This window comes from Crocodylus siamensis, chromosome 7 (assembly GCF_052110815.1).
Source record: "Crocodylus siamensis isolate JL-2025a chromosome 7, ASM5211081v1, whole genome shotgun sequence".
NCBI classification, from domain to species: domain Eukaryota; kingdom Metazoa; phylum Chordata; order Crocodylia; family Crocodylidae; genus Crocodylus; species Crocodylus siamensis.
In genome coordinates, this window is record NC_143401.1 from 19,043,104 (window position 1) to 19,069,986 (window position 26,883).

The 26,883-nt window shown below is 45.3% G+C and overlaps 1 protein-coding gene and 1 pseudogene across 1 annotated transcript in view; both read left to right on the top strand.

Moving 5' to 3' along the window:
- Nucleotides 1-635: 635 nt before the first annotated feature.
- Nucleotides 636-26,883, top strand: part of PKD2L1 (polycystin 2 like 1, transient receptor potential cation channel) — a 46,116-nt gene continuing 19,868 nt past the window's right edge. The window contains exons 1-7 of the mRNA XM_090057109.1: nucleotides 636-930; nucleotides 11,349-11,462; nucleotides 17,215-17,342; nucleotides 17,779-18,035; nucleotides 20,923-21,147; nucleotides 23,678-23,906; nucleotides 24,298-24,468. Of these exons, the coding sequence (XP_089913235.1) occupies nucleotides 636-930; nucleotides 11,349-11,462; nucleotides 17,215-17,342; nucleotides 17,779-18,035; nucleotides 20,923-21,147; nucleotides 23,678-23,906; nucleotides 24,298-24,468 (1,419 nt within the window). The remainder of the gene's footprint in view (nucleotides 931-11,348; nucleotides 11,463-17,214; nucleotides 17,343-17,778; nucleotides 18,036-20,922; nucleotides 21,148-23,677; nucleotides 23,907-24,297; nucleotides 24,469-26,883) is intronic.
- LOC149859555 (uncharacterized) lies at nucleotides 14,121-15,484 on the top strand (annotated as a pseudogene).

Consider the following 26,883-nt stretch of genomic DNA (forward strand, 5'->3'; position numbering starts at 1 on the left):
CTATGTACCTATGTTAGACCTTTCCTCCTTGCCTCAGTCACAGCAGTTTGAATGTTTAAAGCTTCCTAGACCTCCAAACACAGCATTTTCCACCTGGCTCTACAAAGTAGGCCTGTTCCTCCTGTGCTTCCTCTATTCTACCCTGTCTTCCATGTGCAAGGTCTAAACCCTCACCTCTGCTTGGAAGCCCAGCCCTTATCACATAGAGATGCACCAGATGCTGATCTCAGCTGCCTGAAGCTTTAGGTGTTCAATTAAATCCCAACCCCCACCCTCTTTTCAATTCAGGCAGTGAGAGGCAGTCTCCTAGCAGCCTCCTCTCCCCATTGTGGCATTCAGAGCTGTTATCTGTGCTAGGAGGGAGAGACTATCCCTTGGATGTAGCTTCATTCCCAGAAGAATAGAATTTACGTTCATTCTCAACAATGGACTGTGCCACCCTCTGCTGCGTGTCCATAGATGAGCTAGTATAAAAGAGAGAGCAAGAGTCTGCATGAGCCCAGTGCTCAACCTCTCCTGGGCTCCTCCGGCAGAGGGGTTGCTGAGCTCTGACAGGCTCCTAGTCTAAAACTGTAGTCTCTGGGCATTTTGCAGCAGGAATTGAATTAAAGCACATCATTCCTCAGTGAATAGTCATGAGCTGCTCCCAATTAAACAACAGAGCTGAGAGCCACTTCCAAGCTCAAGAGGAACACGAGCTTGAAGCTGTGGGGAAGAAAGCCTGGGACAATCCAGTTTACAATGGGTCCCCCTCTAGCTCCCTGAAGATCCGAGCCATCTACAACCCCAAGTCCATCCTGGAGAACCCCTATGAGAATATTGATAAGGTGGGCGACTCCCTTCCCTACCCAGAGGAAAGAAATAAGTCTGAGGAGGTAAAGAAGAGCTCTATCCCCAGATGCTGCTTGTATGTCTTCAGAGGAATCCGAGGTAAGACTCTCTGTCTGGTTAGAATGTGCCTGCAAATCCTCTTGAAGAGCAGTGACGATGGGGTTGGTTCATAGAGAGGTGAGTGATCTAGAGCATCTGTACAGCCTGGAAAACTGCATGTAATCCCACTGAGCATGCATCTAAATTGTCCTTTCCAAAGTCAGCAGAACCAGGGAGAGAAGCCAGAAGTCCTGATTCCATGCCCGTTGCTCTACCTTTGAAGCTAGTCTGCTACCAGTGAGGTAGTCATTGTTCCCATTTTACAGATGGGGAAACTGAGGCAAGGAAAGTCTAAGGGACATGCTCCCACTGTGAATCTGTGGGATAGAACCAGAAATCCTGATTCCAAGACCTCCACTATAGTGATAAGACAATATTTCCACCCTAATATATCTATTCTAGAAGTAGTAGTTATGACAGTTCCCATTTTTATATATGTGTAGACAGCAAGAAATTTAAAAAGGGGCAACCAAAATATAGAACTTTAAGGAGAGAGAAATGAGGAAAAGAACTAAATATGTACAGTTTTGTTAAAGATGACAGAGGAGAAAAGTAGTGTTGTAGTGTTCTTTTATCTGTGATGGTACAGCGAGTAAGTAAGAAGCAGGAATTGTTTGGTGATACCTTTTACTGGACTCTTTAGCTGGTAAAAATGTTAGATTTGGGGTTTTTTGCACACAAAATGCCTTTCCTCAGGTCTGGGAAAGAAGCAGGTACAACCTAAGTTAAATATGGGGTAGAACGTTTACTTATTTTGCTCCTTTACATGATGAAAAGGACAGAGAAGTTAACTAAGAAGTATTTGAATGGTGTAGAGGGGAAAGGAATTGTTTAGGCACATACAAGGGAATAAATCTAAGAGCAACTAGACTGACAGCTAGAAATTAGACTGAATATAAGGATAATGTTCCTGGTCTTGAGAATAGCCTCCCAAAACCATGGTGAAGTCTCTAACTGAGAGAATCAACACAGTTCAACCAAAGGATCAGATTTCAGGGAACAGTCTTGAATTGATCATACAACTGAATCTTTGTCTTTTGTCAGTTCTAAATTCTGTGGTGTTCCAGTCACAGATTTTAATAAGACCTGGTATAAGTTTACACTCTGTAGCAAGTGTGTTTGGGGAGATCAGTCCTGTCCTGCATGTACCACATATTAATGGAGTATTTCTTGGCTTCTGTGAAGGGCAGGGTCCAACAGCTGGTTTGTTTTCCTGTGGATTTGATGAGGGTTAGATTGGGTGTTTCGAGTTACTAAAGGCACAGCTCAGTAGTAATGCTGAATCACTATAACTGTCCTGGCCAAACAGCCTTGTTACAGCCCAAATGAGAACAGGGAAGGTTATGCTAGTGCAAAGTTAATGTGTTTTAATTCTGAAGCCTGAGTTGTCGTGACATAATTGTACAGTGCCTAGAAATAGGCGGATCAATATTTGCAAAACAAATACCTTTTTCAAATATAACCTCTATTAGATACCATTATCAGCAAGCAGAGAAATGGAAGTGAAAATATCTATCATACCACCACATCCCATTTTCCACAACTAACGCAAGTGATCCAAAGCCTGGTGAAGTTAATAGAAAGATGCCCATTGATGGCTTTAATTCAGATCCTTTAAATTCTTTTATGCCAGCAATAGCACTTGATGCATTTGTAGTCCTTTGAATCTTCACAGTGCCTTTTAATGATGTTAGCTAATTAATTCTTACTGTAATGTTGTTCTTAGATGAATAATAACGTGAGCTTACTGCCTCAGTTTCTCCATATGTACAGTAAAGAGAAAATGCTGGTCTCTCACAAAGACAGAAAAGAACAGAGATTCATGGTCACAGCTGGGACTGGAAGTAGCCAGTTGGTATATCTCATTAATTATATGAATTATGACCAGCTCTTGGGTGACCATTTGTGCAGAGCACTGTAATGAAGTGAGTGGTTTTTTTCTTTTAGCATTACAAATTTGGGCTACAATTGCAAGTCCCTTGCTTGCACTGGTAAGCAGCTGCTCACTGAAATAGTCTCAATAACTCATGCAAGTAACTGGTTACCAATGGGAGTAAGGGAAATATGATCCAATCCTTTGCAATACACTACATTGTGTGGAGTCTCTCGCTTCCCTTGAAGCCATTACAGAGAAAGCCAGCCTTTCTCCAGTTCTTGGATCTCCTTCTAATCCCATTGCCTTAAAGATACTAAAGTTTGTGGAGGGCACTAATTACTGGAGAAAAATAGTAAAATGTCATTGTCAAAAGAGGAGTATCACCAGCTTTCCAATCCACAAAGATGTTCAAATGAGACATGTTTGGTTTGGAAGCATTTTCATGCATTTTCTAAGCAATAGGTGAAAATAGAAACTTATTCTAGGTTTTAAAATTGGTGGGGAGTCCCTGTTGTAGGGGGATCAACCACAGTCAGTGCAAACAAAGCGTGTGGAAGACTGAATCTTCCTGGAGGATCAGAAGGATCTAGAGATTAAGGCACTGGCCTGAGTCTTCAAAAGTCTGGGTTGTTTTCTTGCTCCACAGCAGATTTCCTGTGTGACCGAAGGCACACTTAGTCCTAAATCCTCAAAGTTGTTTTAGTTCTCCAGTCCTTCTGAAATTGTCTTTCTGTGCCTCATTCCCCATTTGGGGATAGAGGATGAGGAGCTTCACTAGAAGACAGTGAGGCAGACAGATCCTGTGGTGCTGGGGATCCTATTAGTACCTTAGCTAGATGCATAGGTTGCTGTGGAGAGACTTCTAGCAAATCTCCGGAGTAGACATCTGATGGAACCAGGGTTTGCTGTCACCATTGTCTTGAAGTCTCTTTTTCTGGGCCATGCCCTCATCTCATGCAAATCAGATTAGTTACATTGACTTCACGGACAGTTCATGCACATCAGTGGTGCTGGCCCTCTGCTTTTACTCCCTGCCTTCCTCCTTCTTTGACACTTCTATCCCTCTTCCCCTTCATGTTTTCCCACCTGATCTGCCTATCTCTTATGTGTTAAACTAACACAATTTTATTGGTCTTATTTGTAAGTGAAACTATTATCCTTTTCCCCACCTATACACACCAGAATGTACATCCTTCTGCCAGCTCTTCTCTACTGTTTAACCATGGAACAGGTTTTCACTACAGCTGCTGCTTTTGGAAGACCTGGCACACAGTGCTGGTGTGTCTGGTACCATTGTTTGCAGATACATTGTTGCTTTGCTCTATCAAATGAAAATGGAGCTATTCATCTTGCCCTGGGTATATGGAAGTGGAGCTTATTCTCCCATTTTATGGTCTACCTGGGAGACTGCAAGCCAGATCCCCAGCTGGATTACACTAGTGCAGTTCCATTGACATTGGTGCTAATGCATAGCAGCTGAAGGGCACTGAGGGGACAGCCACAGCTCATACAGGAGCTCTCAGTGCTGATTTGCTTATTAGATAAAATAGGTTTATTGATAGTAGGTCAAAGTGCTTCCCTTCCCATTTCTCCAAGAACTGAGAAGATGTCTCACCATCCCTTGTAGACCCAGGGGCTCCAGGACCAGAATGCTGGCCTCCCACATGGCACAGGGCAAATGCTCTCTGACTTCTGCTGGCCACTCACACAACTTGTAATACAGGTAATGCTAAGAGTATTAACCCCTCAGCCTCATTCATCCAAGCATTTCATCCTGATGATCTGTGGTTAAGCTCTGTCTCCTTGTGAAGAATAGTTAAGGCATATGTAGATATATGGGACTGATATGCAGGAGTTGATCCAGACTCCAGCCTGGGGACACAGGGGCCTCGCTCTAGCTTACTTGGAACAGTTGGCAGTGAAAAGATGTGGTGTATCAAACCATGTGGTCCTTGCACCAACCCACACTGATTTCTGGGGCTGTTTCTCTTGAGTTAGATTGGTACCAACCACGATGTTCTTGTACAGATCTTTGGATGTAAGTTTGCATGCTTACATTTGTAAATTTGGCCTTTCCTGCAGCTCACTGGCAATGTAGCCAAGTGGTCTAATGTCTTGAATTTTCAGAGCAGAAGTAGACTGCAATTCAGTATCAGGCCAGACCAGCATAACTGTACATCACTGCAGCTAGAGAAAGCTCAATAGTGAGATGGGATCCCCCTGCAAAATAGAAATTCATATTTTTAACCCTTGGTTGACTGAGGACTACTTCTTATATTGCTGCTGCATTTAGCAGCATCACTGCTGGGAGCTGTGCAATTGCATAGAGACATCCTGAACCCAGAAAAGCTTATGGACTAAATAGATAAAAGGGAGTGTTATTATCTCCATTTGTTCATTTAAAAACGGAGGTAGAGTGATATGACCGAAGTTGCACAGAAAGTCTGGCAGAGAGGAGAAAAGACCCTTCTTTGGTGACTTAGCCACAATCATTGTTCCTCCTGAAAGCTGAGGTGTTCTTCACAGACAGGGATATACTTAACACAGCTGTGACATCTTCCTCCAGCTTGGGATTTGAATTCCGTCCCTTCCTCTGTGCACAAAGCCCAGGGGGATTCAGAGGTAGGAGTTTGTTTTGTAGGTTTGCATGAGGTACATACAAGCCAAAGGAAGCATGAGGGGAAGTTGGCCGATTTCAAGGGGTAACAACCAGATGTCTGGGCAGATATCCTGAACGACATGAAAAGACAGTGCAGACTCTGCTCTATTTTGCTCAGATGCCAGGGAACAGGAGGGGGTGAAAGTCCATTGTTAACTATCTTGGCTCAGTGGTACTGTCAAAGAGCACTCAGGGGGCTCTGCCTTTGATCAGCTTTGATATCTGTTGCAGGGAGGTGGAGCAGTGTCCATCACTCTAGCTCTTCCGCAGGTGGATGTGTGGGTGGTGCCAGATTGGACCATAGGAAAGGAGAAAAAACCATTATGATTATTGACGAGGATTAAGTCTTTCAGCTTTCAAGTGGAAGTTTTTGTGAGTGTTAGCTATTCAACAGGGTATACATTTGAGTGATCACATAAAGCAGCCATTAGAGAGAGCACAAATGAGTGCTTTAATGGTGTTGGGCAGTTCATCAACACCGATATGTCAAGGTCCTTTAAGGAAAAAGTCCCTTTCTCCTTGATCAGACATCAGGTAACACTAACAGAGCTGCTTCTACCCAGTAAAGTGCAGCAGAGCTTAAGATGCAGAACTAGATTCTAGGGCTAGATCCTCATCTATGGAAACTGGCACACCAACTTTAAAGGCAAGAGATCTGCAACAATTTACAGCTTCTAAGAGAATCGGATTGTGAACAACCCCTGTAATTAAGTTAGGATCATTTCCTACAAGAGTTCAGCAGTGGTCCTGTTGGACAGGGGGCCAAATATACTTTTGTTGTAGGTGTAGTTAGAAGTATACAGAAAAGAACAAGATATTCATGTATCATTAGCATCAAATACAGCTCAGTTTTCAGTGGAGCCTGCCCATGGCTGGGTTTGGGTGAGCTGCGAGCAGGCCCTGAACTGCAGGAGGCTGGCTCCAAGCTGGGGTAGCAGCTGGCCTCCTAGCAGCCCAGCCAGGTGGCCCCTGGGGTATTGCTACTGCAGGGGAAAGGACCGGGGCCCCCAGCAGGTCAGATGCCGCTGGCAGCTTGCTCCCTGGCTGCAGGCAGTCTCCACTGGAGGGAAAAAAAAAAAAAAGGATTGGGCCTCTTGCCACTCCCCCCGCCCCCAACAGGGCTTCCAGCACCCCATATATTGTCCCCACCACCTTGCCAAAACCTGGAAATGGGCTGCCTGCCCCTGGGGCAGCGTGGGGAGGCATCAGAAGGGTAGCTGGGTTTGCTGGCGGCTGGAGAAGGTGGTGGGGATGGTGCTGGAAGCCCAGGTGGGCTTGAGGATGGTTGTATTACTGCAATTTGTTAGAAACCAAATAAAATACATCGGGATGCATTTTATTTTGCTACTGAACAGTCATTTACATTGCAATATGCCGCCTTACATAATGACCAGCACATTTAAGCCACTATAAAAGGGTAATTAAACCTCTAAAAAGGGCAATTTTGTCATGTGCCCATAGTGAAGGAGTGTATTGCTATGGTGATGTAGTTGCAGCGTCATGATTTGTGCCCACTGATGTTATGTCACCATAACACATTGCTAGGATGACGTAGCGTCTCAAGTAGACACAATTTCATAGATTTCATAGACATTAGGGCTGGAAGGGACCTCGGGAGATCATCAAGTCCAGCCCCCTGCCCAAAGGGCAGGAAGTCACCTGGGGTCATAGGATCCCAGCAAGATAAGCATCCAATTTACTCTTGAAGGTGTTCAATGTAGGCGCTTGAACCACCTCCGCTGGCAGACTGTTCCAGACCTTGGGGGCTCGGACAGGAAAGAAATTCTTCCTTATGTCCAGCCTGAAACGGTCTTGCAGGAGTTTGTGACCGTTCGACCTAGTCATCCCTTGGGGTGCTCTGGTGAACAAACGTTCCCCCAGATCCTGGTGGTCACCCCTGATAAACTTATAGGTGGCCATCAGATCACCCCTGAGCCTGCGCTTTTCCAGGCTAAAGAGTCCCATGGCTCTCAGCCTGTCATCGTAAGATCTGTTTTCCTGACCTCTGATCATGCGTGTGGCTCTCCTCTGGACTCTCTCAAGCTTCTCCACATCCTTTTTGAATTGTGGAGCCCAAAACTGGATGCAGTACTCCAGCTGCGGCCTCACCAAGGCCGAGTACAAGGGGAGAATGACATCCCGGCATTTGCTCGAGAAGTATCTATGGATGCACGCCAGCGTTTTGGTCGCTTTACTAGCCGCAGCATCGCATTGCAGGCTCATGTTCATCTTGTGGTCAATGATGACCCCCAAGTCTCTTTCTTCTGTAGTGCTATCCAACGTAGCACTGCCGAGCCTATAAGGATGCTGCAGGTTTTTCCTCCCAAGGTGGAGAACCTTGCATTTTTCGGTGTTAAACACCATCAGGTTCTCGTCCGCCCATTTGCTGAGCTTGTCCAGGTCAGCCTGGATCACCCGCCTATCTTCTGGCGTGGATGCTTTGCCCCAAAGTTTGGTGTCATCAGCGAACTTGGCCAGTCCACTCCTGACTCCAATGTCCACATCATTAATGAAGATGTTGAACAGGATGGGTCCCAGGACAGAGCCTTGAGGGACCCCACTGGTCACAGGGCACCACGATGAGTGACTGCCATCGATTACAACCCTCTGGGTCCAGCCACGAAGCCAGTTTCCCAGCCAGCGGATCGTGGTGGAGCCAAGGCCACAACTGGCCTTGACAATCTTTGTGTCTTTTTCTTCCTTCCTTAATTTAGGGCATTTTTTAAATGAAACATTTTTGAACATGTCAGAAAAACATATTGGCATTTCTAAAAAAAAACAGTCATTTTAGAAACTCTTAAAATGTTTTGAAATTTTCCACTTTCTCTTCCTTTTTTTTTCCCTCCCAACTGAAACTATTGACCAAATCCAACTAAAATTCACAAATAACTTCAGTCTCACCAAAATTACATTTTTGGTAGCCAGTGTACTATTCGTTGATAAATTTTACCCAGCTGGAATCTGCAGAGTCAAGTAGGTGGCACCTTCCCACTTTGCAAGTCATTTTTACATACAAAGGAAATCTTGTGCAAGGCTAACATGATGTGGGGCTTTTTGTGCTCAGACTGTCTGAATTTGGTGCCTCTCTGCCAAATACCTAGCTGTGAGCTGGCCATTGAAGAGAGAAAATATTCTCCTGGTGTCTATGCTTGGACCTGTTGGCAAGGTAGGAGACATGGGGAAAGTGTAGTTGAAGCTAGGGGCAGAAGAGAGGGATTGTGGGAGACTTATGAAGAATAGAGAAGTAGGATTGTAGGGTTGGAGAGTGGTTTTTAGGGGGCTGATCATGAGGGTAGGAGAGAGAGATTTGTGGTTTCAGAATGAAGAGCAGGAGAACTACTGACAGGGCTAATGGTGTGTCACCAGGGCTAGGGACAAAAGTTACACAGACACCAGTTTAAGTGATCAGAAACCAGTTTAAACCTGTAACAGAATAGAAGTTCAGTGCACATAAACCAGTTTGAAAATGGCTGAAACTGATTTAAAGATAAACCTGGTTGAATGTAGTATCAAACTTAACTGATTTAGGTCAAACTGGTTTATGGAACTTCTGTCCCAGACCCCTCCCTGGTTTAAGTTAAATCACAGTGCCCCAGCATTTTGCAGCCCTGGGCTGGGCTGTGCTGCCTTCTCAAGGAAGCAGGGCAGGCCCTGCCCCTCTGCTTCCTAGCTGGAGCAGTGAAAGCTGGCTCACTGGCCTCCCTGGCTGGCTCACTGGCCCTATGACAAGAGGCCATCTTGAGGCCGATAACAACACCAACCTGCCCACTTGTTTACAGCAGTTTGCCCTGTTTCACCTGCCATGCCCTGATATATCAAAATAGATGGAAAAATGCAGGAGGCTACCCATTTAATTGCCCTGATACCAAGAGCAAAATACATGGCTTTGAACTTTCCCTTATACCATATCCCATTCCTCACAGTTTCATAGTTTCTAGGGTCGGAAGGGACCTGAGCAGACCATCTAGTCCGACCCCCTGCCATGGCAGGAAAGAGTACTGGGGACAAACGACCCCAGCAAGATGTTCATCTAACCTCCTCTTAAACACCCCCAGGGTAGGAGCCTGCACCACTTCTCTTGGAAGCTGGTTCCAGATCCTAGCCGCCCTGACTGTGAAGTAGCGCCTCCTGATATCTAACCTAAACCTACCCTCTGCCAGCTCGTGACCGTTATTCCTGGTCACTCCTGGCAGTGCTCAGGGAAACAGTGACTCCCCCAATGCCTGCTGATCCCCCCTGACTAGTTTATAACAGGCCACAAGATCCACAGATAACATCCAAAACCACCTCTGACTCCCCTGGACCCTTAGCTGGGCCGCATTCAGCCTCCAGCCCATATTTGGCCTCAGAGGTCTTCAGACGTACCTTGGCCTCTCTGCCCCCTTCACTAGGGCCACTACTCTGGCCAGCCTACGCACAGTCTTTCAGGCCCCCCCAGGCCTCCGGTTTTCTGTCCCACACAAAACTAAACTTGGCCTCTGGCTCCTATCTGGGCCAGTACTCTGCCCTTCACTGGGGCCACTGCTCTGCCCTTCACTGGGGTCCTGGGGTCGACATCCCTGGGTCCTTAGCTCGGCCTACAGCCCATTCAGTCTTCAGATGTCTGTTGATCTGCCCGGACCCTGCCTCAGGCCTCTTCAATGTGCCTAGGCCCTGTGCTTTTCTGTCAGGGTGTGCTCCCCTAGACTTTCCCCTCCATGGGGTACTCACAGGCCATCAGGGGCTGAGGCTTTCTGGAACCCCATCATCACCTTTCACTGGGGAAGCACAGGCACGGCATTTCCTGGAGACTGCCCCAGCATAGGTAGTCCCACCACACCATCCAACCACAGCAGGGTGTAGTTTCAGGTTATGTCCCAGGACCAGGAACCTCCTCCATCCCCATAATACCTACCCTGACCCTCAGGTGCTCTGGGAGCTGCAATCTGCAGGGTGAGTGATGTTGCTTCTCTGGCTCCCTAGGTGTAACTGCCAGCTCAGCTCCTAGGGCCTGGGTTTATACTGATGCTGCCAATTAGTCCTCCAATCTCCTGGCCCCCTTGTGGTCATGTAGCAGCCTAATTGGACCTAACCACACCTACCAGCTGCACCACAGCCTGCTCAAGCTCCTTAAAGTGGTGGGTGCCAAAAGTGCCTTACCACAGCCCCCCTTCCCCCCAGCAAACCCTGGCGGAGGTCTGGGGCCAAGGAGGGGGGTTAAAATCCCCTTCCTCTGATGACAGAGCTGTCAAGCCCTGCCCTGCTTGCTTACTGCTGGCTGCAACTGTGGACTACAAATCCCTGAGGCACCTGGAAGCAGGAAGAGGAAGTGATAAGCAGCTCTGCAGAGTCTTGCTACTGTGATTCTGGACTGTGATTCCAAGTGACCTAAGGGGCAGCAAAAAGAGGAAGTGAACACACAGCTCATGCTGGCTACATGCCACACAGTCATGTTCTAGTACCCCTGTGCTTCTGGGTTGAGCCATTGGAGGCATATAGCTGCATTTCCTGAATCAGAAGTGAATGTCTGTTCATTTGCTTATTGGTTCAATCTTTGCAGCTTAGATTAACCTGCAAAGACTGAATCAATTCAGCTTCAGGCTTTTTGACTGTCTGTATTTAGCGACTGGCTAGAAGAACTGACCATGGGCAGAAAAGAGGTTGTGACTGAATAGATATAGTCCCTTCAGAGATGGGATGAACCATGATGTCCATGTGGGCTGGAGAAGCTTGTCCAGTGAGCCCATTATGGCTGTTAGCAGGCTTTCTGCCTGGGATGTTTAGCACTAAAAACACAATTCTCTACTAGATTGAGATAACAGTGTTACCCCATCCACTATCATCTGTAATAGAGTCTGAAGGTCTTTCAAAATTCACATGTGTCTTTTTTTTTACACCAAACAGGGCTTTGGGGTACAACCTTGACTGAAAATACAGCTGAAAACAGAGAACTTTATGTAAAGACCACCCTGCGAGAGTTGTTGGTTTATATTGTGTTCCTGGTGGACATCTGTCTATGTAAGTCCAGATATCTCAGTGGTGGTGGTGCAGAATGTCTTTGTGTGACTCTTTGTGTGAGTGTGTGTGCATGCGCGCATGTGCATATTTTAGGGATTTATGTTTTTTACAACTTGGCTCTAATCTACGCCTTAGTATCATAAACATCTACCTAGAGCACCGACTGGGCATTTGTAAAAAATAAATCAGTAAAGTATTTAAATCATATGGAGGTGGAGAGAGAAATGGCTAAAATGGAATGCTGGATTTTGGTACTAATTAGAATTTGTTACCATTTTTTTCATGCAACTTTTCTCATGAGAAATTGTTTTCGGAGCAGCATAAAAGTATTTGCACAAATGAATATTTTTCAGGTTTTTCCTTTTAAAAAAATCCTTTGGTAGAGAAAGTCCAAAATATTTTGAGGTTGAAGCTTCAGGTTTTCCCCTGAGCAATCAAAAAAAATAATTATGGTAAATGTCAGGGGCAGGGAGTAGGGGTGGGATGGGGAGGAAGAAAAGTGTTCATAATTTACCATAGGGGGGAAAAATGGGGTTTTCCTGAGTGGTTTTAGCAGTTCACTGCACACCCATCACTTCTCCCATTTAAGACTCTCAAGTCCCTTTGCAACCAATTAAGTGACCCTTTTCAGCTCTCTGTAAAGACACTATTCCATCCACTTAATAAATGTAAACAGTTAAGGTCTGATTCTCAGAAATTCTACACACCCACAAACTCAGCTGACTTCACTGGGAGCAGATGTTCCACCACTGAAAAGCAGGCTCTAAGGCTAAAAGCAGACATTGCATTTCTCCTAGAAAACCTGGAATCCTATGCTAGAAATAGATGTCAATGAATGAAGCAGAGATCAGCCATGCTGCATTGTGTCATGGCACAGCTGATCCACTGACTAGGCAGAACACATGTCACTCCTTGATGGTGTGGGACACCCTTTTAATGGTGTGGTACAAAAGACAACGTAATCTCCCACAGTGCATTTAGAAAGACACAGAGGAGATCTCACTGCAATACAGAAAACCCTAGCAAGTGCTCCTAGAGGTCCCAGCAGTACATAGGGGTGAATGCAACACCAGTAAGGATGTCAGAACTTGGGTAGTGTTTTGCAGTGTGACTGCTCCTGCCTGGATTAGCCTAATTTAGAGTTCAAATCCAGTGGAACTCTTAGCAAAGGGGGCACTCCGCCTTTCTCTGATCATTATAAGGTGACTGCTGCTAAGCTCACTTGGCATCTGCTACTTTGAAGTAGTGCTTCTGAAAATTTAACACAGGCTCTGGCCATTAGCTCCCAGTCACTGGTGCTTCTCCTCAGCTTGGCAGCTTGAAGTTCTGTTACATTTCTGCATGCAAACAGCTATGGTTTTCAAATGCAGCTCTCAAAACTTCCTGGAGTAGGAGATGCATTGTTCAAATGTGACACTTCTCCTTTAAATCTTGGTGAGCCATGCTCAAAGGGTGACTGGCATTATAACGTGAATGGCAGCTCACATTGTCACCCGGGCATGGATTTAATGCAGCTCTGTACCAAATACTAATGCACTTTGTGTGGGCAGAACAATTGCTGTTTGTTTTGGGAAGACTCATTGTTATCTCAAAGAAGCACCTGTGGCATTGCCTGGCTTGATGGATTATGTTTCATACACCCAGTGGCAGAAGAGGTACAAAGATGATACTAACCTGCGTAGTTATCACACAGACCCAGGGGAATGGAATCCCAATCGGTCTTCAGATGTGACTGAGTCACACGTGTATCCTGGTCTGTACAACATTGTTTTTGAAAGTTGATTGCTTTTTCAGGAAGCCCTTTCATTAGGAGGACAGGTCAAGGCATTCATAGTGATGGATTATGTAGTGGGTGATGAACTGGGGAATGCATGTAAATTGTTTCAATCAGCACCTGCTCAGAGGTCAGGATCTTTGTTGAATGAAAACTTATCTAGAACTGTGGCTGGGAGATCGCAGCAGCTGTGGTCTCCCAGCTGCTGGGGTGCATGGGACCCCCCATGGCTGGAAGCACTGTCAGCTGGAAGTTGCTAGGCCAGGGGGGTGCATATGTGCCCTCCTACCTGGAAGCTCCAATCAGGTGACAGGGCTCCCAGCAATGGGGGCCCCTGGCTACACCTTCAATTAATGATGTGATAGGGAACAGCTACAAAGTATCCCGCTAAATATGTGTAATAAACTTTGTAACTTATTACTCTTTTTATTGCACCATTTATTGACTGAATGAGTGCCCAGGTGACCATTTAAGGCATGATTAACTGGTATATCATGCCTTAAGTGTAATGTGTACGTGGGACCTAAATGGCAGGTGAGCTGGTTTCACTCCAGAGTGACCATGGCATACACACACACCGGAACAGGGCTTGCAACCTTTGGCCCTGGACTGGATCCAGCCTGCAAAGAAGTTGGATCTGGCCCAGGAAGGTCCAAGCTACCTAGGGCTGTACAGAGGATGAGGCAGCACACAGCTGTACTGAACCACCCATCCCCTCCACAGCCCCCTCCTCATCAGCCCATCTTGATGTTGTGTCTGTTGTGTCTTGGACAAAACTCACTCTTTAGATGACAAGAGGTTTTAGGAGTGATTCAATAAAACCTGATAAATCACAAAATCTTAAAAACATAGACCACCTTCCCAGCAGCACCCTCCTAGTCACCATGGATGTTACCAGCTTATATAGCAACATCCCACACCAGGATGATATCCAAGCCTGCCATATGTACCTGCAAGAGCAAGATGACAGCTCAGAGTACAAACCCAAATATATTACTGACCTTATACATTTAATCCTCACACACAACTTCACTTTCAATAACCAACACTTCCTCCAGACCATGGGCACAACTATAGGCACCAAAATGGCCCCACAGTATGTCAACCTTTTTATAAGCCACCTGGCAGAAGAATTCCTCAAGGACTGCACCATCAACCCCTTGCTATACTTCAGATATATCAATGACATCTTCATCATTTGGACTGAAAATCTGCAATCTCTGATTGAGTTCTATCAGAAATTCAACAATCATCACCCCTGCATCAGACTTGCTCTTGAATACTCCAGCACCAACATTTCCTTTTTAGACATGATGATCATTATCCAGAATGGTAAAATACAGACCACAATATACAAGAAACCCATGGACCAACATAAATAACTGCACAGAACCAGCAAACACCCTAAACACACCGAGAAAGCTGTAATATACAGCCAAGCCCTCAGATACCACCACATTTGAACTGAGATGAATGCCTGTGATTGTCACCTCACAAATCTCAAAAAGGCTTTCACTCAACAAGGGCACTCCTCCAGAGAGACAGATCGCACTTTTGAAAGAGCCACCCAGCTACCACGTGAAGAATTGCTACAGTACAGAAGGAAGACCCCCATGAATTGCACACCGCTGGTTATGACATATCACCCTCCCTGGAATCTCAAGCAATTGCAACCCATACTAGAAGAAGACCCAATTGTTAAAGAGATCTTCCCAGAATCACCCATTCTAGCCTTCAAACAAGCACTGAACGTTGCTAACCTCATCACCAGAAGCAAACTTCCTATGACCCAAAACACACCAAATAGATCCAGACCATGTCATGACAAGAACTGTAAAACCTGCCAGCATATCTTCACCACCCCCACAATTACAACATCTCACAATAGAACTTCATCATTCCCGGATCTTACAGCTGCACCTCCAGAAATGTAATACATCTCATCCAGTGCACTAAATGCCCTGATGGAAAATATGTAGGAGAAACCAAACAATAACTGAGCACCAGAATGAATGCACACCAAAAATCTATCAAAGACAAAAGTACTCAATTATGTGTGGGGGCACACTTCTCACAAGAAAACCACTCTCTCTCCAATCTCTCAGTTCTAATCTTCAAAGGGAATTTACAAAACACCTTTCACAGGCAAGCCTACAAACTTCACTTCATCAACCTACTGGATACAAAAAATCACGGACTAAATACAGACATTGGATTTATGACACCTTATAACCTGCCTAATATCTGACTCCCTAGGTACCTCTCCACCTTTTACCAGCTGCATTCGTTCCCCTCTCCACCCCACAACTTGTCTCTCACCCACTGACTCCTCGATTTACATCTTCACTGATTGACTTTCTTGCATGAACACCAGCCCTTGGCTCCTCTACTATTCATTTCACCCAGGAAGAGCACAGACCAACTGCAGATGCATCCTCAGCCTGATGAAGGGTATTTGTACCTAAAAGCTGAAAAAGAAGAATTTTTCCAACTACTTGAGTTGGTCTAATAAAAGATATCAGATTTACCCACAGAATCTTGTCTGCCTATGTCCTTAGACCAACATGGCTACAACCTGTACCCCTGAAACCCCTATATTTGAACCCAACCCTTATCCTGGTCCTGGCAGAAAGGTTTCACTTACTTTATGAAAAACATAAGTCAGTAAAAACATATATCGGTAAAAAAAAAGTCTTATTGTCAGTAATAAGTTTGCAGTATGTTGTTGCCACTGGATTTACAACCCAGCCCTGATACCCTGCTGAAGGTGAGTACAACCTTCAGACTAACAAGAACTCCTCCAGTTGATAATAGGAACATCTTATTGATACACAGTGATAAGAAATAAGAGCAATGCAGGCAAAGCAAGCAATATGATTACAACATACACTACCCAGATTCCCCAGTGACCAGAATATACATAAGGTTAGCACTGTATCCAGCTAGTACATAAACATCACCTTGAAGTTCTTTGCTTGGATGTTCAATATCAGCAACCTTGGAGGTCAGGGGCCAATGCAAGCTTGTTGTTCTGAAAACTCCTTCTTTTGTATTCTCTTTCTCCTTTCATGGCTTTTCATTTTTGGACATTGTTGATTGGTCTTGCTGTGGTCGCCATACTGTTCATGTTTTGTTAGCCAAAATGCTACATAAACCTATTACATGCACACACTTTAATTTGGTTATTTTATTTGGAACTGGAAATTCCAAAGGTTTTTGCAAGTAAGTACTAGAGCCAGGCCTATTTTTATAATGAAAATAAAGCTTGGATGTTTTTAATTTTTCAGGATGTGTATGTCCATTGGCCTTGGACACTATGTCTGCCTTGAAGGCTGTGAATCTGTGACAAACAGGCTTTTAGAAATCAATTAACCCTTGCCATTCTTTTAAACTATTGTTCTAATGCAATATCTAATTTACCTACAGGCCAATTCCTAAAAGCAAACCTCTAAATATAATTTTTTTAGCAATTAAATGTCATTAAAAATGCCTTGGGTCAGTAACCCTGCTACACCACACCTACTTCACATGCTGTACTGCCCTTAACATGGCACTAAGTACATGCCAATATGCCCTCTGTCTCAGTCATGTTCATTATCATGTTCGTACTGGTGCACTAAGGCTTCTACACTACATTTCAAGGCATAGCCCATTTCAAGATACACTTCAAAGCATAGCACACGTGTTGTAGGCTGGCTGCACTTCACTGCAGTGCTCCCTAAGCAAACCAGACTACCAAAAGAAATCCATCTCTTTAACATATTTCATTCTCACTTGTGAGTCCCCTGTAATTTCTGAAAAGCATTTGTTGAGGACCCTGGGGGATTCCTGAGCATCAAACTAACCTCTTTCCTTTCTAAGCAAATTGCTGGTCATGTAAATCATGTCTTCTGATCACAGATTGCTACTGTGTGTTAATCTTGGATATTCAGAGACTCAGAAATAATACTCCCCTACTTCTTTTCTATTTTCTCCTAGTGACATATGGAATGACGAGTTCAAATGCCTATTACTACACCAAGGTCATGTCTGAGCTCTTTCTGCAGACCTCATCAAGCAGTGGAGTCTCTTTTCAGTCCATCAGTAGCATGACTGACTTCTGGGTGGTGAGTACAAACATAGGGGACAAGACCTTGGCCCATGAAATGGGAAACATATAGCTCTGGTGCCAAATAACCTGTCCCTGAACCAGCTGAGGATTGGTATGGCATTGAGTGACCTTTGCTGAGCTTTCGTTACCTCCTGCCATGAGCCACTGTAGCTGGAAATAGCTTGAAAGGTTTCAGTTGTCTTTGCCTGGAATATAGAAAGCCTATTATTATCTAGAGATTTGCTTTTCCCCTTTGTGCCCGAGTGGTTGATTTATTTTCCATACCATAATCCTTGTTTCCAGACCAGGATTATTCTGGGAACCCCTTTCCATTTACCCAGTTTATAGCTGACACCAGCAGTTAGCAATATCAGAATCATGGGGAAGGGATGAACTTACCCCATGGAGTGGATTGCCAGTGACTTAGAGACTTGTCCCACCTTCTCTTGCAGTATGGCCAAGGTCCACTACTGGATAGTCTTTATTGGACCAAATGGTACAATAATGAGTCACTAACAACCCACCACACCCAGTCCTACATCTACTATGAGAATCTGCTGCTTGGTGTCCCACGTCTGCGTCAGCTGAAAGTGAAGAACAACTCATGTGTTGTTCATGATGACTTTAAAGAGGAGATTTCAGGATGTTATGATGTGTACTCTGAGGACAAGGAAGAAAGGGTCTCCTTTGGACTCCTCAATGGAACTGCGTAAGTGTGCCCCTTCCATCCAACTTCCACTGAGGTTGGACTATTTTTTAGCTTTGCCCAAACTCTGGCCAAATTTTGCTGAAATTCAATGTTAAAAAGGTGGTCCCATGAGCAATATGTTTGGTGTAAGGTTCCTGTGTAAAGCTACAGAGTTATTGCCTTCTGATTCTCCTTGGCAGTCAGGTCCAGTGCATCCTGTGAGTGGCAACACTAGGATTAAAAAAACAAACCCAAAAAAGCCCTTGGGGTTCCTTTGATGCAATGAGAAATAAAGTCAGGCGAAGAGCAGGTTCTGCTGGGGAACAATGCAGCCAAACCCAAGAAAAATCTTAGATTGAGAAACTTGTTCACATTGCTGTTGAAGCTAAAGAAAATAAAACCCCATGGGAAAAGAACATGGGTTTCTTTCATATGTGCTCTGGCATGTTCTGATTAGTACACATCAGAGCAGACCCAATTAAAGGAGTCTACTGCAGCCTTCCAATCAGAACACTCCAACGTGCTGCAGCAACTTGTGTATTAAGTGTCCCCACATTTCAAAATGGTGGCAAGGGCACTTTAACTAAAGCTTATTGAACTCCCAAGAGTCACTCTAATTAAAATGGCAATGGCCTTCCCCCTCCACCCCAACCCCGAGCACATGTACAGACACCCATTGTGACCAGATCCAATAGAGGTGCAAAACCACCCACTAACCCTGTGGTATCTATGGCTCAACAGAAATAAGTTTCTTAAAAACTGAAATCCTGTTCTCAGCAGAGTTTGCAAACCTAAGGGTTTTGAATCATGCAGTTAAAACCTGGGACTTTTCAGGGACTTTTCTTGGGACCTGATCCTTTTATCTGAACTCACCAAACTTGTAAAATTGCTCTGAGGCTGTAGGATTTCCTCAGTCTTGCTTCCCTTATAGTAACATGATCCATGTGGTTGTTATAAATTATCTAAGAATACTGAGCTATAACAGCATTAAGAGGACTCTAAGTGACCTGCCAGTGAAGGAAAATTATTATATATTGCTTGTTAGGGTGTCCTACATAAATGCAGTGTTCTAACCTACTAAGAGCCATAGGCAAAACAAGCTAGGAAGCAATACAATGAATTCAGATAAGCATTTACAAGACAAACAGAAAAACTGTTACCTTGGGGATCTTATATCCTGTCTCCAAGAGTTTGCAAATCTGCCAAGGTTGGGAACTAATATATCAAAAGGCTAGAGACAGATAAAGACATGATTCAGGCTCAGATCGTCAAAGATACTGTAGAGCTCCCTTCCTGAGTTACCTTTGAAATTTTGTGCCTTAGTCTCTGGAAAACAAATGATGAAAAGGACTAAGCTAGGGCTAAGCACTGGTTTTTGGCAAGGGGCCAGAATGGCTTGGGTTGGAGATAGGTAGGTATTAGGACCCAGCTGCTGCCGCTGCTTCCCCTTAGCTAGGGACAGACATTCAAAAAGCCTGAGCCTGAATAGATTCAGTCTTTGGAGGTTAGTCTAACCGTGCTAAGCTAAATAACTTTTGTAACCAGACAGACATCCCAGAAATGCAGGCACATGCCTGCAGTGGCCCAAGCTAGAAGCTGGGGGGTGCTACAGGTGCCCTTCCCTCCACAACACTGAGCTGAGGGGTGAGGGCATGGCCAGGCCCCAGCAGGATGCTCTGATTAGCCCAGCAGGGAACTGATAACAGTGTTTATCACCCCTAACTCAGTGTTTATCACCCCATTAAGAAAACAACAGAGGGACAACTGAATCCAAATCCGAAGCAAAACAACAGAGGAAATCAGTTGACTCCGAAGCAAATACTTGCCACTTTGCTCAGGTCTACCTCTGGGCTCTGCCCATGGCATAGCACAGAATGGCATGAAATGGGTAGAGCTTCCCCTATGTTGGAGCCCCAGGTAGCTGACTATGACACGGTGCAGGGAGAGGCCCTTCCCACCAAAGCACAGGTCCATGGGCCAGTTCCAAAGACACGATCACCAGATCTGGTCCAGGGGCCATAGGTTGCTGACTAAATGGCTCTCAAATATGCTTTGCAACTTCTTGGAGATAGGATACCGGATCCTTGAGCCAAGTGTTCCTGTTTGTCTTAGGATGTTATTATAATACATTACAATTACCATGCACTTAAGGCACTTAAAATGAGAGAGCCCCCAGGTTAAAGCTGGAAAACTATTGCTAAGTGCTCTCTGAGTGTCTCAAAGTTATGTCACTTCAGACAATGGTTATCTTTGGGTCATAGGCAGGGAAGGTTGTTTGGGTAGATGTGATATCTTTTATTAGATCAACTGAGTAGTTGGGACAAAGCTCTTTGTAAGCTTTCCGGTGCAATACCATTCTTCAGGCATAGGGCGTCTCTGCTGTTTTGAGACTCCAAGAATGAAAGAAGCTAAAAGTGTGACAGGATGTCAGTGAGAATGTAAATACGTGGAAATTAGGAAAACAAAAGATAGACCAGGGAAGGGAGGGGTCAAAAACGGTGGGGGGGGGGGGAGGGGGAAGGTGAGTAAAGGAGACTGTACAGTAGTAGATTTCCAATGTAGGAAAAAGGCTGTCTGAAAAAGTAAATAGCTGGGAATTAGGAAGACAAAGGGCAGAAAAGGAGGGGAGGAGAAGGGGGGAAGGGGAGAAAGAAAAGTGCAAGAGGTCTGGTCCGGCAGGTACCTGGTAGATCAAATGCCAGTGCCAGTCTCAGTTGCAGTCATGTCCACTGCCATACTAACCGCAGCTACATTAAGCTTTGTTAGTTTTTCATAGGTCATAGCAGCTCTCCCTAAACAACCAGAGGAAGTACAAACAGACCCACAGTGGGACATCAGAGAACTGAACCCTGTTCTAGCTCCATGCCCTAGCCAATGAGATAACATTTGCTTGTATATTTTTGTGCAGGTGGAGGTACCATACCGAGGAAGAATTGGGAGGTTCCTCTCACTGGGGTAGAATAACCAGCTATAGTGGTGGAGGATACTATATAGACCTCAAGCTGACCCGAGAGGAGACTGCTGAAGCCTTGCAACTCTTAAAGGAGAACTTGTGGCTGGACCGAGGGACCCGAGTAGTCTTCATTGATTTCTCAGTATATAATGCAAACATCAACCTCTTCTGTGTGCTGAGGTAGGCAGTCTTGCCGAAAAGTTTTCATTCTTTCTCTTCATTGTCAGTGTTGCTACCTAGTACATTTACACTTTTCCCATCTTCAGAGTTTTTAATGCAAGGCTCTTAAAGCACTTTACAAATAAATTAATTCAAACCCCTTCCTGCTACATTCCCCACCTCATCCAGGTGATAAATTTTAGTATTATCCCATCTTATCTGGTGAAAAACTTGTCCTGGGTCCCAAGATGTATTAAAAGCAGGACTGGGAATAGAATCCAGGAGTCATGGCTCCCTGTCCTCTCTAGCCACAGGAGATGGAGATGGTACAAGCTCTGAATGTTTCCTTGCCGTTTTCTGGAAATGAGTTGGCATCTCTTTCCTTAAACCTTCTCACCTTTGACACTAGTTACTACCATAATTTGAGTGTTATAAAGACCTGCAATAGAACAATGCAAAGGCAAGATATCACACTTACCCATTCACTTCCTGTGAAAAAAATGCTTATTTCACACTTACAGCTTTATGAATCCTTAACCTTAAGGGGATGTGTTATTTGGAGCTTTGTCACAGGGTACCTTAAAATCAGCATATAGGAACTTAAAACGAGAACATTCACCTGCTACAGGGTATTAAACCATCATAAGTACCCTCTAAATGTTTTAAAGATAAACCACGCAAGAGGAAGTTCATCTTGGAAACCATTTCTCCATGCCATTTGAGGCTATTGTTTGAATGGTCAGGGGAGGTAAAATGTCTTACTTTCATTCCTCCAGCATCTCAGGATGCACAGCTCCCAGCCACTCTACCCATTCCCACTCTGCAAAACACCCCCTACTTCCAGCTGAGAACAACTGCTCTGAGCGGGTTACTTGCAGAGAGATCATGGAGCTGGGGAAGCCTGCTTGCATAGTCTTGCTTCTGGGAGGCTCAGTTTCAGCAAGACCAGAGTCCCAGGGAAGCAGCTTCTGGTGTCACTCACGGGGGTGTGGCAGCACCGCTCTGAGAGAGGGGCTGCCAGGGCTTAAGCCCTCAGTATAGCACCTCCACACCAATTTCAGCAAGGCCAGAGTGCCCCAGAGATGTTGCTTCCAAGCTACAAGCCTCCCTTCCATCTTCCCACCTGCCTACTGTCTCCATGCCCCTGCCCGCCAGGGCCTCTAGTGGCAACTCACAGTCATGCAGGTCTGATACAACATGAAGCCTTTACCTGTGACTGCTCTAAAACCACTCTTTTTGACATTACACTGCATTCCACAGATTTCCAGCATTATACAGGAAACCAGTGACGAGGCCTTTATGCTAGTAGCTCCGCACTACCTAACTGTAGCTCCCTGCTACATACCATGAGTGCTCCTTAGCTGGGGATGGGTAAATAGTCAACTATTCAGATGCAAATCAGACCCAATCCTATTTAAGAGATGTGTTAACTTCTCTTCTAGGCCCACAAATGTCTATCAGACAATTACCATCCCCAAATCCCTTTCCCTCCAACTGACCAAGGATTTCCCCCTCTTCTTGTTTATATTGCAATAGCATGTACAAGGTCCAGCTGAGACCAGGGCCTCATTGCACTGGGGACTATACCAATCTATATAGCCTAATCTACTTGAGATACTGGTGGATAATCAACATAGCCATTTAAACCCTGCCATTTTACTCGTACTGGAACATTGTCTCAGCTGCTCACTTTCATTAGAACTTATTACCTAGTAACTTTTAATGAGGTGTTCTCAGTACCTGACTGATTGTTACACCCCAGTACGTCTTGTTACTTTGTTGCCCAAGCATGGACATGTTCAATTAATCAGTTAAGCACTGGCTCCTTCAGCAAGGCCTTTATAAATTCCCACAGCAGCAGAAATGGCTTGGGAAAAGAAGCACACAGCCCTAGGGCTTGTAGGATCAGCAGGTTGTAATAGGGGCTGGGCAATTTCCTGGCTGAACAGGGTTTAGAATTAGTGGCTGAGTCTGCACAAGTGGTTTAGTGCTTAACCAAGTACTAAATGACCACGCATTAACTGGAATTACAGTTAATTGCAGTGCTGTCGCCACACGTTTGTTTTTTTTTCAGATGCTGCCGTGCAGTAGGAATGAGCTACTGTGCGGTAGCTTCCTACTGCTCAGTAGTGTCACCAGTATGGTTTGTGCCTGTTGATGCTATGGTGCCGTAGCAACGAGCTATGGTAGCATCTCATGTAAATGTGCCTAGTGAGAGGCATCATCTGGGAGCAATGAGAGCCACTGGGTGCTGAATAGTTTTGAAGGCCCAGTCACTCTGGAGGTAGGACTGAACACTGCCACATGATTAATAAGGTAATTTTCTCTTACAAAAAATATACTACAGTACTTGCATTTCCCTTGTCACTGTTTCCTTCCTCACAATGTGCAATGTGCCAGCAGAGATGAGCGATTGTGGCAAAGTTCACAAATATGTTCATGCTTCTTCCATACTTGGTTGGAGGTTCTCTTGGCTCATACCCTTAACCTGATACTTCTCAAGAACATACAACATCCCCACAATTACTGTGCTTTCTTTCTTCCTTTGAAGGTTAGTGGTTGAATTCCCAGCCACTGGTGGTGCCATCCCCTCCTGGCAAATCCGTACAGTCAAACTTATCCGATATGTCAGCACTTGGGACTTCTTCATTGTCGCCTGTGAGATTGTCTTCTGCATCTTCATCTTCTACTATGTTGTGGAAGAGATTCTAGAACTGCGGATCCACAAGCTCCAGTATTTCACCAGTATATGGAACATCCTGGATGTGGTGGTCATACTGGTGAGAGTCCCCATAAGCTTTTCTGGATGAAGAATTCAGGGAGTTGGAAAAGCAAAAGCAAAATTAGTAGTACGGGAACTGGTGTTGAAAAGCCCAGAACTATCTCAAACCGTTACTCCAAATTCAAAGAGAACCACTAATGGGAGATTTCTTAAGTCCTTGACTTTCAATAGGTGTTAGGTGCCTTTGAAACTCTTCCCCTTAAGTCCATGCTTAAATGATTAGATGGCCTGGGACATAAACCAGTGTGTTAGAACCCTGCTATAGTGTTTCCTTCCCTTCAAATGGATTATCTCCATTGGCTGATTTTAAGGAGCTCAGTGACATTTTTATCTCCAGTCCCTGTTTATTTTGTACACACAGTAGTAATTCCAGGTGCTTCTTCCTTCAGCTTTCCATTGTTGCCATTGGGTTCCATATCTTTCGCACCATTGAGGTGAACCGGCTGATGGGAGAGCTGCTGAAGAACCCTGACATCTATGCAGACTTTGAGTTCCTGGCTTTTTGGCAGACCCAGTACAACAACATGAATGCGGTCAACTTATTCTTTGCCTGGATTAAGGTACTACACAGGTTCCTATTGGGCTCTCTGCTTTCTGAGCTAACATAGGGAAAGAATTTAGAGGGCTACAGTTTTGGAGCTCAAACTCCCCTACTTTTGTGTGAACAGACAGAGTAGCATGTGCAGCTGGTGGGGAGGGGCAGGCCTGGGGAAGAGGCTTGCCTCTGCATCATGTTCCAGGGCTCCTACCTGATCCACAGGGGCAGTGCTATATCTCTCTGTGGACAGCTTTCAATAAAAATGATACCTTGAGAGCAGGTGCGTAAAACCAAATTATATTAATCTCTGAATCAGCAGCAAATCCCATTTCTGTATGTTACAAACAATTTATAGCAAAGGAGTTCACTTTAAAGGTTCTGGAAACCTATTTAATATATCATGGATAAGCTAAGCAGTTTATAAATTGACAGACGTAAGTGATATTCACTAAGGCCCTGGTCCACAAAGATATTTAGGTGGCTAAATATCTTTTTGAATCTAAGCTAAATCTTTTGAAAGTCAAGGAAACAGTGAGCTCAGTAACTTGAAAAAAGCATTCAAGAAGCAGTCTGCTGACAGGCAAATGGATGACTACTAAGAAGGTAGTGTCCTTCACATTGTACTTGAAGAAGTGTTTTTTGTCTGTCTCAGTTTAGTAAGAAGTTGTCTAAGCTTTACCAGATAATGAATTCCCTAATCAACGTGAATATTTTTATACTTATGTGGCTTCTTATATTAGTAACTGGTTATGACTTCAAATGATCCTGTTGTGTTTATACGCAGAGCATCTCAGGATCCACACAACAGGTGTAGGTAGTAATTATATGAAGGCTTGCATTTAGAGCCAAAATATTTGCAAATATACATGAGAGGTTATACTCTTTTAATATTTGCAGGACAACTAAGGTTTAATTGGCAATATGGCTAAGAGATAAGTAATATCTTCCTCTCCTGAACATTTAGCTATTAAAGACCTAAGATTTTTGATTTAAAAAATCAGTTTGAATAAGTATATTTCTAGATTTCTTTGTGGGGGTTCAAAATTAACATTCTTCTCTTTGCAAAAAGGAGAATGAAGAGGGCCTACTTTAATGTCACCAGCCACTGATAAATTTAGGCTGGGGATTAGAAGGTTTCTAATTATTAGGACTAGGGAAAGACATTACACATAAACTATTTTAAGTGATCAGAAATCGGTTTAAACCTGTAACTGAACAGGCATTCAGTGCACATACACCCATTTCAGAATGGCCAAAACTGGTTTGAGATAAGCCTAGTTGACTGTACTATCAGACTTAATTGATTTGGGTCAAACCAGTTTCTGCAATGCCTGTCCCAGAACCCTTGCTGGTTTAAAATAAACCAGACTCGCCCCAGAGGGCGGAGGTCTCTGCTGCAGCTGCAGGAGCAGGGACCGGCCCTAGTGGAGACATGGTCCAGCACAGCCCTGTTAAGGGAAGGAAGGGCTTTAATTCTTCCCTCCTTCCCCCGTTCCCCCACTGCAGCTGGGGTCAGCCTGTTTGCCGGGCAGCAAAGGGAGGGGGCTGTAGCAGTGGCCCCTGCAGCTGCCAGACACCGGCTGCAGGGAAGGGACAGAGGGAAGAATTAACCCTTCTCCCTCCCCCTTCACCTTAAAGAGGCCATGCTGGGTTGGTTGTCCTGTGGAGGGGGGGGGGGCTCTGTTCCATGCTGGAGGGACTCTTCTCCCTCTGTCTCCTCCCAGGATGGGGAGGGGCACTCTGTGAGGCGCTGGATGGAGACTCTTCCTCCTCCTTCCCTTCCCCACCTGGCACTGTGGGACTGGGAGGCAGGGGCTCCATGCAATGCTGCCCAGCCCCAGAGCAGGGGCGGAGGGCAGAGGGAGGCTCTTTTCCATGTTGGATGGAACTCTTCCTTCTTCTCCTCCACCTCCCCCAGAGGGGCAGCAGGAGCACGGCGCTCAGCTGGGCAGGGTGTAGGTGTGAGGGTGGGGGGTGTAGGGACCCCCACACACTCCCCCCATGGCATGCAGCCCCCACTGCCTGGCAGCAACAGGAGGCAGGGAGGTCAGGACGCTTGTGCTCAGTGCTGTGCTGCTCGGAGGAGGGTGCGGAGCCTGCACCATCACCCAGGTGCTGCTCCCCGCGCCTGCAGCTCCAGCACTTGCAGTGGGGGAAGCCCTGCACTGGAGGCAGCTGCTTCCCCTGCTTCCTGCTGTGCAGGTCCCCACACTCTGCTGGGAGTGGCGGGAGCTCTGCCCTCTGCTTCCCCGCAGAGTCCAGTGCGGGGCTTCCCTGCTGCGAGTGTGGAGCATCAGTAGAGGCAGCCACTGCTGCACTGGCGGTGAGGAGTGCAGCCCTGTGCAGCCTACCCAGCCAGTTCTATTGGTGAGGTTCTGTGCCCCCCCCCCACACCTCTACCCACACCTCGTTCAGCTGAGCTCCACACTCCTTCTGT